The 12,969-nt window shown below is 31.1% G+C and overlaps 4 protein-coding genes across 4 annotated transcripts; 2 read left to right on the top strand and 2 right to left on the bottom strand.

Annotated features, from left to right (window-relative positions):
• Positions 1-910: 910 nt before the first annotated feature.
• On the bottom strand, positions 911-2,113 carry PPL_12290 (cation diffusion facilitator family transporter; the record flags this gene model as incomplete). Its single annotated transcript, XM_020583028.1, has 1 exon — positions 911-2,113. The coding sequence occupies one exon, from the start codon at positions 2,111-2,113 to the stop codon at positions 911-913; it is 1,203 nt and encodes a 400-aa protein (XP_020429809.1).
• Positions 2,114-3,411: 1,298 nt separating this feature from the next.
• mybG (myb domain-containing protein) lies at positions 3,412-4,632 on the bottom strand (the record flags this gene model as incomplete). Its single annotated transcript, XM_020583027.1, has 2 exons — positions 3,412-4,366; positions 4,472-4,632. The coding sequence occupies 2 exons, from the start codon at positions 4,630-4,632 to the stop codon at positions 3,412-3,414; spliced, it is 1,116 nt and encodes a 371-aa protein (XP_020429808.1).
• Positions 4,633-5,951: 1,319 nt separating this feature from the next.
• On the top strand, positions 5,952-10,750 carry PPL_12288 (uncharacterized protein; the record flags this gene model as incomplete). Its single annotated transcript, XM_020583026.1, has 8 exons — positions 5,952-5,990; positions 6,880-6,915; positions 6,982-7,024; positions 8,628-8,692; positions 9,231-9,889; positions 9,975-10,194; positions 10,234-10,422; positions 10,622-10,750. 8 exons carry the CDS (start codon positions 5,952-5,954, stop codon positions 10,748-10,750), a joined length of 1,380 nt encoding a protein of 459 aa, XP_020429807.1.
• Positions 10,751-11,784: 1,034 nt separating this feature from the next.
• PPL_12287 (uncharacterized protein) lies at positions 11,785-12,834 on the top strand (the record flags this gene model as incomplete). Its single annotated transcript, XM_020583025.1, has 1 exon — positions 11,785-12,834. The coding sequence occupies one exon, from the start codon at positions 11,785-11,787 to the stop codon at positions 12,832-12,834; it is 1,050 nt and encodes a 349-aa protein (XP_020429806.1).
• Positions 12,835-12,969: the final 135 nt, after the last annotated feature.

Here is a 12,969-nt window from a genome sequence, read left to right as displayed (position 1 = left end):
ATACCTGTCCAATACTTTAGAGATGATCGCAATATTTTAATTCCAAGTATTATGTTCTATTTATAGAGTTCAAACTAAATAGACTTTGTTTGTTTTTTTTTTTTGTAATCTTTCAAAGATAGTAATGTTATATATTGTGTGTTGTCTGAAATTATGTCATAATAAAGATAGACTACTTTTGTAAAATGTAATGTTACAATATTGTTATAATAATTGAAAGTCCTATGGTAATAAGAAATATGAAATATGAAAATGAAAGCAAAAAAATTTTTAATTTAATTAATTTGAACAAAAAAAAAAAAATTGTCCAATTTCAATTGGTGTCAGTTACATTAGTTAAAGGTGTTTTTGCGAAAGAAAAAAAAAAAAATTCAAATTCACGAGGGAAAAATGATATACATACTTTTTTTTTTTAAAAATTAAATTAATAAAATACTAAATTTATATAAATGAACAAATAAATTATAATAGAATTATCTTGTTTAATTAAATTTTTAATTAATATATTATATTTGAGGAAGTTAGAGAAAAAAGAAAATGAGAAGTAGAGGTGTTAGTTTTCGTAGAGACCAACTGCCTATCGGGTAAAAAATAATATGGTTTTTTTTTGGTTTTTAAGTTTTTTTACCAAATTTTAATCAGTCAATGGGATACCAGAACTTTTTTTTCTTTGAACATTTGTTTTAAAAAAACAACAACTGATACTTATTTTTTTTTTTTGTTTGAATCAATAGGGTAAAAAAAAAATTAACCTTTTTAAGAAAAACAAGAAAAAAAATAAAGCTGATTAAATTTATCATAATGTGATAAACATTTAATTTGATTGATTTTTTTTTTTGGAAATAAGATTTATTTGATTTTTAATAAATAGGATAAAAATAATATATTATATTCAATTCGAGGAGATTAATTAATTAATTCTCTTGTGTTCTGGTTTGTGTCTGAATTCGTAATCAACATGTACAAATGCTCTCTCAACCTCTGGAAGAGACTCGAGCTTGATTTGGAGAGATTCTCCGATGTCGTGAGTTCTGATCAGTGGCATGTTCTCTGGCAAAACAATGTCGACTTCGACAAAGAGGTTGTTACCGACGTGGAATGCACGACATGTGTCGACCTTGAGAATCTCTGGGCTGTGCGAGACGGCGATGTAGGTAAGACGCTGGAGGAACTCTGGTGAAGCAGACTTTCCGACGAGCAACTCGATCTGTTCGTAGGCCTCCGATGTCCAGGAACGCAAAATGATGAGGGCGACAATCAAAGCACCGACTGGGTCGAGCCACCACTTGACGTAGGTACCGAGAATAGCCATACCAATTCCGAATGAATTGACGGTGATATCGTTACGATGGTCGGTAGCGAGAATCATTGCCGACGACGAGTGTGTCAATACACGACAGTAGAGATACATGACGATCTTGCAGACGATGGAGAGTCCAACGAAAGCAATTGGGATGATACCGAGTGAGAGTTCCTTGTCGTTCTGCTTGATGAGCGAGGTCGAACCTTCGATAATCAAATTGATAGAGACGGTCGACATGAGTGCAGCGAAAATAATGATACCGACCGGCTCCATACGAGATTTTCCGGTTGGGTATTCAAAGTAGTTACGCTTCTTACGGGCACGTGCAGTCATGAAGAGAATGAAACCACTGAGCAAATCCATGAATGCATCGATCGAGGTGGAAACGAGCGAGAGTGAACCTGTGATGATTGCCGCTGTGATTTGCAATGTGAACAAAACGATATTTACGAGTAAACTACCGTTGATGGCAACCTTTACCTTGAAGTCATTCTCGTCGTCTTCATCGCTATCGCCACCCTCTTTGAGAGGTGCCAAGAATTGGTCGATCAACTCATTCTGCTTGATATAGAAACCACGTTCACGCTTGTTCTTGAGACCCTTGATCTCGTCTTCGTGCTTCTTTGTCTGAGTGAGAAGGTTACGTAGATCCTCTGTTTGTTTGGCGTGACGACGATACACCAACTCAGAGTCTGCATTGTAGTACTCTGGCGAGGTGGCAGTATCTATTCCTGTGCTGCTCGAGTCTAGTTGGTAAGCATTTTGGTCAATTATCAATCTACTCTCTTCGGATGGTGCAACCGATGACATTTCATTGTCATAGTTTTCCTCATCCAACTTGTTATATTGAAACATTGTATTATTACAATATAATAGTATATTTATAATAAATATTTATTTCAATAGTATATGAGTGTGTGTATGTGAGTTTGTTTTAAAGAAATAAATATAAATAAAAATGACCAACAACCAACTATTATCGTATAAATATTGTTATTACAAATAACATATAACAAATAAATGAAAAAGCTGGAAATATAATAAATTCAAATTTCCAAAAACCATTTATAAATTCTATGTCCTTGTACGTTTTTTGCAAAAAAAAAATAAAAAATAAATCAAAATTAAAATTTTTTAAAAAAAAACACAAGGAATAATTGGACGGATTTGTATCATTTGATTGTGCGATGGTAAATCGCACCAGGTTTTAAGTTCAAAATAATATCTTTTTTAATTTTTGACACATAATTGATATTATTAAATTAATATAAATAATTAAAATTAAACAGATAATTAATTTAATACGATCAAAGAAAAAAAAAAAAAAAAACTTTGCATATTTGTTTTAAAAAGGTTTTATTTAATGTATACAAAATTTTTTTATCGCATAATACACAGTGAAGTTAAAATGACATTCTCTAAAAGCCATTTGTTTTATCTTGAGTTGTTGTAGTTATTGTTGTTAGGTTGTTGCTTTTGATTAATTGTTGTTTGATATTAATCAATTGGTTGATAAGGACAACATCGTTGTTTTTGCCAAGTTAACTTCAATTTGGGGGAAAAAAATAATATTATATATTATTAGAGATAGATAGAAGTAAGAGAAGAAGAGGAGAAGAAGAAGATAATAATAAAAAGAAAATAGTCGGATGATGATAAATCATTGTTGTCGAGTTGGTTGACTCTTAAACTTTCGACATTTAAAAAGTCATTGTACAAATCTACCCTTGTTGTTGTTGTTGTTTGTTGAACCACTTTACACTAGTTGTTGAGATGATGCTGATGCTGATTACTGATGATTCTTTTGAAATCAAATTATTGTTTGCACTCGATTATATTATTATTATATTAACAGTTGTTATTATAGCTATTGTTGTTAGATGTTTTTTTTTTGTTTTTGTTTTTGAATATATATATAAATATATGTGTGTAATTATAATTGACTTTTAAAAGTAATATTGGAGTTCGATAAGAGGTTGAGTGTAGAGTGGTAGTGTGCATTATTGAGAGTAGATAGTTTGATAATTAAGAATATTTAAAAAAACTAAACAAAGTTTACTCGTCCTAATAGAATAGGTGTGTGAGGTGTAGATGGTAGTTGTTGTTGTTTAAGAAAAACTTGGTTGTGCAGTGTTCATGAATTTGTTTTGTTGACCCAGCAAAAGATTGTTGTTGGTGTTCAGTGACATTAGGCTGTTCATGTTTAAATTGGGTGTGGAATGTGACAATGGGTTCAAATTAAAGTTGGTTGGTTGTGTTGATTGCAATGAGAAGATGTTGTTGGCGGATTGCATGTTGAATCCAAGACTGTCGAGTGTATCACAGAAATCCGAGGCGGAACCTGGATTGCGTGGAGAGATGATCGGTGAGGAGATGATTTCCTCTTCGTCTTCACGCTTCATCGAACGACATTGATCCAAGAGTGATTGATGTTGGTCACGGTATTGTTGGTTGGCCAAGTTGATGGCGAGGTTGTGCATCAAGAGTTGCATGGTCTCACGGTCGATCTGTGAGAGCTCGTTGAGTGTGTCGGTGTATGAAGAGTTGTTCGAGTCAAACAATGCAGAGAGGAAGTTGTATATCTTTGGGTAGTTTGGTGTGATGTTGATGTTACCGCTGCTACTGCTCATGCTGTTGGCAGTGCTACCCGCGTTGCGGTTGGCATTCTGCGCGGCAGACATGGCCGATTGGATATATTGTTGTGCTTGGTTGAGTTGTTCGAGTTGTTGACGGTGTGAATCCATACTGTTCAATGGCATGGCTCCACCAGAGGAGTTGTCCATCGATGGCATCAATCCACGGTAGCTCATCCAATTGACAAACGATGCTGAATTCAAGAATGGGTTGTTAGAGAGTGAGTCGGTCAGCATACCCAGCGATGGGTCGTTTCTGGCCTTCTGTGGATATGGTTGAACGGACTTTCTCTTTGGACGTGGTGGTGGAATGTTCTCACCAGTGTTATTCTTTGTGACTTTGATGAAATATTTCTGTGCATGACTACGGATTTGAATTACAGTCTTGGTTCCTACGAAACCTTCAATCTTTTTCCAATCTCTACCGAATCTATAAAAAGAAGAAATCAAAAGAGAGTAGAGAGAGAGGGAGAGAAAAAAGTTTAGTAAAAATGTAATTTGATTTTTTTTTTTTTTTTTTTTTTTTCAGACTTACAATGTGAGTGCCTCTAGGAATTTGGCATGTTCCTCTTCAGTCCAATTTTCTCTTTGTTTGGTAATTGTATATGGTTTACGTGACTTTGGATTCATTGCTTGCTGTTGTAAGAGTTGTGTTGGATTAAGTGGTTGATTTGGTACCATTTGATTAAATGACATTTTTGATATTTTGTTAGGAGGTTTTTTGAAATTGAAATTTGTTTTTCAAAAAAAAAATAATAATAAAAAATTAAAAATTAAAATTTTAAAAATTATGATATTAATTAAAAATTGATGAAGGAAAGGTGGTATTGTGGTTTGATTTGATTAATATTAAATCAAATATGCACTTTGGTTGTTTGTTTGTTGGTTGGCGATGTTAAAAGGAGATTCTTTAAATAAATAATTATTTATGAAATAAAATAGAAATTTGTTTAAACTTAATGATAGAAAAGAAGAAAAAAAAAAAGTTTGATTGTTTTTGGGGTAAAAGGGTACCAGAAAGAGGTTGTTGTGTCGTTAAATCAGATGCCTAATGAAAAGAAAAAAAGAAAAGGGTCAGTAAGGGTTGTTAATTTATCACAAAACAAAAAAACAAAAAAAAAAAGTAAGATGGGTGCGGAAGAATTTTCTTGAAAACCCCTATGCAAACAAACACAAAATGGTAATCATAAATTTAAAAAAGTTATGGGGTACGGTAATCTGGGAACAACAATTTAATAAAAATAAAAAAAATATGTTTGCTAAAAAATGTAGATGTAATGATTATTTGTTATTACTTTTTTTTTTTTTTTTGTATAAACAATAAATAGCTTTAAACATAAAGATGATTTGGTTTGAACATGATTAAATTAATACCTTTTAAGAAAAGTACTGTTTTGTTGCAGTTGTTAAAAGGCAGTGTTTTAGCTTTGCATTAATAATTGTATTTTAATTAATTATTATATATTTAAGGTTGTTGTAATAGATTGCTTTGCTTGAGCAAATAATATTTATTATTTTTTGAAAATATCTTTAATAAAATATGATTGTATGGGTTATGATTTGATTGATTGTTTTGATTGATTGTTGTTTTAAAATAAATTTAATAAAATTATTAAAAATCAAAAGTTAAAAGAGTGTGGGTTAAGATTTGTTAAAAATAGTATTTAAAATCAACAACAGTAACTTCACTTTATCATTTGAAATAGTGATCACCTAATAATGATGTTGTTGATTAATTTAAAGGATTGTGATTTGTTGGGAAGTGTGAATAATAACAAGTCAGGCCTTTTTAACAACTGTTTTAAAAGTCATCTTAAACATATATTGGAATTATAGTGGTGTTATAAGTTGGTGTTGACCCATGAAAATAATCAAAAGTGAAGGAGATCAATTATTAAACACAAAAAAAGTAATTTATAAGTATTTGATGGTGGCGCTTCAAAAAAGAAACAACGGTGGGCAATAAATAAAAATAGTTTAAAATTAATTTATTCATGTGATTTAATTTAAATTAAATGAATGATTGGGTTTGTTTTAAAATTGTTAGATGTGAGGTTTGTTTAATTATTAATCAACAAAAAATAATTAATAAATAAATAAATAAAAAATACTTTTGTAAAAGAAATATTATATATTTTATATAAATAAATATTTAAAAGATATTAACAGATAATATTTGTATTTGAAAAAAAAAGATAATAGTGATAAATAAAGAGATAATAACCTACAATAAATAAGATTTGTAGAGGTGGGAAATTTGGATTGATGATGTAGCAAATGATAGGAGTTTTCTTTTAAAGAAAAGATATTGATGATGTGTCGAAAAGATATTTCGAAAAGTAAAAAAAAAAAAAAGAAAAAAAAACAAAAATAAATTTTTTGGTTTTATTTTTGGGTTGGGGCAGGACCTACATCATGATGGGCTTTGTGCTAAAGGAAGGGCATCTTGTGAAATATATTGTAAAATTACAGCTCTTCAATTTTAAAGTGTTTATATGAAATTTTTTTGTGATTTTGGGTAGAGATGGTGTGAATGTGTGTTGAATTAGATATTTGATGACGTGCAACAAACAAAAAAAACAAACATAGGATGTTAATACATCATTCTAATGGGTGAATTAGAACTAGATATTTGATGACGTGCAACAAAAAAAAAACATAGAATAGGTATTGTTCAATAGGAACACAAAAAGGGGGTCATATGCAGATTTATAGAGACAGACCAGGACCGTGCTACGGCTATTTTGTGCCAATTGTGGAAGTAATATAGATGACAAAACAAAATCTAATTACCAAAAACACAACACAATAAAATCTAAAGTTGTAAAGACATTGTGATAGCATTTCCTATCCCTAATAGGATGGCAATGAGGATATGATATACTACTCACCTGAAATTGTACAGTTTTGATATTATTGTTTAGGATAATATTTAAATTATAGTGTGATACTATTAATGATAATCTTAATAGTAGTGTTGTTTTTCGGTGGTGGAGAGAAAACCGACCGGGTATATGATAATGTTATAGTAGTAGTAAATTTTAGAGTATGATGTGTGAAGAAGATATTGATGATGTATTAGATAAAAGTATCTAAGATAATAAAGTAAATGGTGGAAAAAAAAAATCAGCTGTTTGTGTCTTTCGTGAGGCGATGGTTTATGAATCAAAACAAAATTAAAAAAAAACAAAAAAAAAACAAAATTAAATTTAATTATGTTGAATGAAAATTGATTTTTTTTTTTTTTGGTTGTTTTTGTTATTTTTTTGATTTTTCAGTTGATTGAATTCAACTGGTTTTTTAGCTAGACTATATGGGGGAGGCTCCACACATTTGGAAGAAATTCTTAAGATTTTGGTGTTTTGATGGTTTTTGAAAATGACGAATACACACACCACTTTTCATTTTGATGGATTGTGTGTTTGATTTCAGTTCATTAAAAAAATTTGATGGATCATACTACTCTTTCTTGAGGGTTTGCAGGTGTAAACTTTTGTTTTTTAAAAAACAAAGATATTTATGGCTTTCTAACGGTTTTATTGAGATGTTCCTGTTTTTTATAATACTACCTTACAATATAGAACGAGAACTTGTTATTGTTTTTCTTAACCCATTCAACAGTGGAAAGCCTCCATCTTCAAAAAAATCAATCCAAATTTTTTATAAAAAAAGGTCCATCTTTTGTTCGGATTTGAAAAATCACTCATATTAATTGAACTGCAAAACACACTAAATTCCTCCACTTCTGAACTGTTTTGATCACCCCATTAATCAAAACCTACACTGTAGACCTTATTTTTCTCCAGATGACTTGCATGATGATGTGTACTTTTGATTTTTTTTTTTAGTCACAAATTTTTTTTTGTTTTTTGTATAAAGAATTTTTACAAAAAATATCTTTTTCAATTTTGATCATGTTTTTTTTTTTTTTTTCATTTACACCACTCCCCCCAAACAAAAAATAAAAAATCTATCACATGACAATGATGGTGACCATATGCATGATGACGTAAAAAACAAAACCTTATTTTAAAGGATGATTTGTGCAAACTCCTTATTTAAGATTGGGTATATTTTTTCATACGGACTTGTTCTTTGTGATTCGAAAACAAAAACAAACACATCATCACATCTTAATAAAAACACATGATGATTTTTTTTTCTTTTGTTTATTTCAGCGATTTATTATTTTAAAGAAAAAAAAATTGTTTTAAAAAGCAAAAAAAATTTTATCATAAGTATCTTGAAAATTTCTTGATATTTAATAAAATTTATAGTGATGGAGCAAATCAATGCTCCCATACAATTCATAATTATTAGCAATTGCCCATTAATCAACCATAGTTTAAACAAATTTAGATTTTGATGACGTTTTTTTTTTTTTTTTTCTTTGATGATGTAGGCAAGTGCAAATTTCATCTAGTGTAAACAATAATACATCATCATAGCTTTTAAATTAATTAATATTTGCCAAATAGAGCGCAAATGGAACATAGAATTGGTTCCATCGTACCCAATCTCAACCAAAAAGTGGAGCCTGTGGAGACTTAAAATAATTAGGTGATCAAATTGATCTGAAATTTTTAATGTGAAAATATTTAAAAGTGAGACTCTTACTAAAAAGGAGTGATTGTAATGGAATGTTCCTACAACTTTTCATCATCAATCTTCCCACTTTTATTTTGAAATAGATACTTTCTTTGCAAACATCTTTGCAATAATGAATAAAATTTATAATTGCGACTTGTGTGATGATGTAAGCAGACGAGTCTTTCTTTTAGTTATAAAAGGTGATGTCACCTCAATTCGATAGTTCTAGTTAATAGGCAGATGAAATAGTTAAAAGATTTTTCAAAAGAAAATAAAAATAAAAACTATTTATATTTTATAACTTGTGAATGACATTAAACAAAAAAAAGAAAACAAACTTAATAATATTATATTATTTAAAAATATTATATTTTTTTTTTTTTTTTATTTAAATAAGCAATAATAAATATTATTATTTGTTTAAATAAAATAAAAAAACCTTATAAAATGTATCGGAATTGAATTCATTCATCCGATAACAAATGATAGATATTATTCAAAAAAATATATTATCTTTTGGTTGCTTTATGTCGCTATTATGCGATATCAATAAAATAAATGGGGTTTTTTTCGATTAGTTTTGAATTTTTTTTTTTTTTTAACAATTGATATTTTATTTTATTTTATTTTTTCTTATATCTTTATTCTCTATATATATATTTGTAAAATTAGATAGATATATTATAGTTTATATAGATTTTTAGGAAATGAGTAAATCAGTAGTGGCTACCACTGGTGATGGTGGCAACAACAGCGGTGCGTCAAGTCCACCATTGTCAAACAAAAAGACACCGAAGCGATACTTGCACAACTATGGAAGATACTCTAGTATCTATCAACACCCTTTAGCACTGTGGGCAGAGAAGTGGTGGCGTCGTGCCATTTCAATCACAATGATCGCACTGGTGTTTGTGGTGCTCACTGCATTGTTCCCCGTGTTGGCAGTGGCCGCACTCATCGCCGATATTGTACTCTATAAGAAGCGTAACGGTTTCAACTACGTTCGTGTTTTAGCATTTTTCGAGACCTACCTGGTGATCGAGTTCATTGCGATCATCTCTTGTCTTATCATCTACATTCTCTACATGATTAGCTTGGTGGTTGCCGGTGGCGATCGTGATCGTTCGCGTTGGGACCGCTGGAACTTCTGGTACCAATCGTGGTGGGGTGGTGTCATGCTCTTTGGTTGGAGCATGCGTGCCATGGGACTTTCGGTTCAGATCGAAATCAAGGGTGGTGAAGAAGACTTTATTGCGCCATGGAGCGACGCCAACATTCGTGAGCGTGTCGCCAAAGCCATCGGTATCAATCCAAAGATTATGTTTTTGAGACATGCTAGTTTTGCCGATACTCTAGTTCCACAGTAAGATTATTCTAAAGTTACAAAAGGAAATCAACAAAATAGCAACCTCTAACAATTTCATTCAAATTCTTTTCATTTATTATAGAGGTATATTATCACACTTTTTCCATCTTAGATACATTGTCAAGCAAGAGTTGCTCTGGGATCCAGGCTTAGATATTTCAGGTTCGAGAACACCAAACTTTTTCCTCTTCAGAGATGCCGGTGCCGAAGGTATGGATATTGAAATGGAAGCAATCAAGAATTTAGTTAGAGATTTCAAACCAAAGGTAATAATTGTAGAAGCAAGTTGTATCGATTTATATGTTTATTAACAAAGCTTGGATCTATATTGTTATTATCAGGGTAATGAAGTTACTTGTATTTGGCCAGAGGGAACTAGATTCTCAAAGTCAAAGAGAGAGAAAGTATTGGAAAGCTTGAAAAAGAAGGACGATCCAAAGTATGAGTTTGCTTCAAAACTCAAGCACACTCTTTTACCAAGAGTTGGTGGTGCTCTTGCTCTTTTAGAATCAAATACATGTGGTGATGTTGTATGTATCAATGATCTCTTTAATAAAAAGATATATAGTGTTTGCTCAAATTTACTAATTTATTTTATTTTATTTTAAACCCGTCGACGTTTAGATTTTCTGTTCACACATTGGACTTGAGGCATCGTCTAATTTCGCGCAAATGATGAAGGGTAAACTGTGTAACAGAGTTGTTAAAATAAGATTTGTAAGAATTAAGTATGAGGATATTCCAAAGACCAGACAAGAGAGAATCGATTGGATCCTCAAGAACTGGGTCGATATCGATACTTGGGTAGAGCAACAACAACAACTCGAAAAATCCGAATCGAAAAAGAAATTCAACTAAATTAATTAATTTATATTATATTATATTAAATAATAAAGCAACAAAGAGTTTTTGGGTTGTGGACCGTCATCCAACCAAATCCATCTGTTTCTGAATTCATATGTTGCATTGATTTTTGTTTGAGTCGCTTTTTTTTTTTTTTCTTTTTCTCCGCAATCATTTCATAGTATTTGATATTTTTATTATTTATTTTATTTTATTTTTAGAAAAATCATTAAACTTTTATTAATTTGAATACCCGCTTGTAAAAGACTAATAAAGATGTTGTTTAGGTTTACAAGCTTGGTTTTGCTGTCTGGAGGTAGGTGTGATCTATTCTACAAAATTAAAGTTGATTGAATTTTGTTTTTATTGATCAATTTTAGTTAAAAAAAAATAAAATATCAAAACTCTAACAAGGACTAATGATGAGTATCAAAAAATAAAAAAAGAAAAAAAATTAACAAACATCTTTAATCTCGATTGCAAAAAAAAACAAAAAATCTTCTCGATGAAAAAACAATTTGTTTAGGTTTTCTCTGAGCTAACAACGTAGTGGAGGCATGTTGTAAAATTGAAAAACACTCACTTCATCGATGTCAGATCTCGATTGTTTTTTGTTTTTATGGGAGTGCCCATCAAGATCTCAGATCTGAATTACAATGAGATTAGTTTCACACAGTGGTAGTAAAAAGTTTTTTTGTTTGTGTGTTATGTGGTGGGAACATTACAGACTTTGTTTTGATTGTAATGATCAAAAAGAAGTCCATTCATTCTTTATTATCGACAATCAACATCTAAACAAAAAATATATATATAATTTCTTTAAAGAAATATTTTTAATACATATATATATAATATCTTATACAAATAATAACAATAATAATAAATTATTTTTACTTTAATTATTTATTATTATTATTAAATAATATCAAGATTACCATTATTTTTTTTTTCTATCTTGATATATAAATATTCATAATAACTTCACAATAATATAAATTATATATATTTTATTTCATTATAAATTTTAGACTTTTTTATTATAAATAATAATGTTAAGTTCAGAAGAACATCGTGAGGCATGCCGTGTCTATATGCAAAAGTATAGAAGCAAGCCAGAGAATAGGGAAAAGATAAGACAACAAAATGCTGAATATAGAAAGAGAAAGAAGTTAGAGTCAATCAGACAAGTCTCAGAGATTGGCAACTTGGAGCAAAATTTGGATTCCTATCAATCGAGAATTTCGATGCTCGAGAAAGACTTGAAAGAAGCTCTATTCAAAGTCGCCATTCTAGAGCAAGACACTCGAATTCCTCAGAGTTATATCCACCAGTTGACCTCGCTCAAATCGCAACTCGACCACAAACAACACCAGATCGATGTCATAATCTCTGCCAGTGCCTCATCGATTCAAACCGCCCAAAACTCCATAGCCACAGCCTACCAAGGTCTCATTTCCACCATTCACCAAGTAACCTCGCCAACCAACTCACCACCAGCATCACCAGTAGCCATGACTCCATCCAACTCACCAGTAGTACAATCCGTTAACAACAATCAACAACAACCAACAATTCCACCATTAGATTTTAAATTAAAAAACAAAACCATCGATCTGTTCAGTAATGAGCAACCATATTTTGGTTCAGGTCAACCATCACCATCATCACCACCATCATCCCCAAGTTTACATTTTCTCACCTCGCCATCGTCTTCATCCTCTAATTTTGCTTCAATCCCAGCCTTGGCAAACAGCACTGGAAGTTTTGGTTTAGTACCAGACACCAACACTGCCAGCTCCCCAACACCATCTACAACTTTCAAAGCACAAAGTCCAGAGTCCAAATCCGCAAGTTCAACACCACAATTATCTTCTGTTTCCGGTGCACCAGCAACCTCCCCCAATCATGTGGCCAATCATCCACTTTCACTGCTCTGTGATGTCCTTCAAAATGAAACCTACACCAATCAACAACAACAACAACAACAATCACAAATTATTCAATCACGTCCAATCCACAACAACTCATCATCCGATTTCTCAAAAACCGCCATCAATTTCGTTTTAAATAGTGGGGCATCATCGACCAAATCATTTTAATCAACAATTTGTTTTATTTTAATTTTTTTTTTCCCCTAGATATTATACCAGTTTTTAAATTTTCCTCAACTTTTCACTCAGCAATCGCCCATTACCAACTAACACCAAAAATCGTCAAATCTACAATCTCATCAC

This window comes from Heterostelium album (assembly GCF_000004825.1).
Source record: "Heterostelium album PN500 unplaced genomic scaffold PPL_scaffold10, whole genome shotgun sequence".
Lineage (NCBI taxonomy): Eukaryota > Evosea > Eumycetozoa > Acytosteliales > Acytosteliaceae > Heterostelium > Heterostelium album.
Note: the sequence above shows the minus strand (reverse complement) of the source record. Positions and strands in the feature narration are given on the sequence as shown.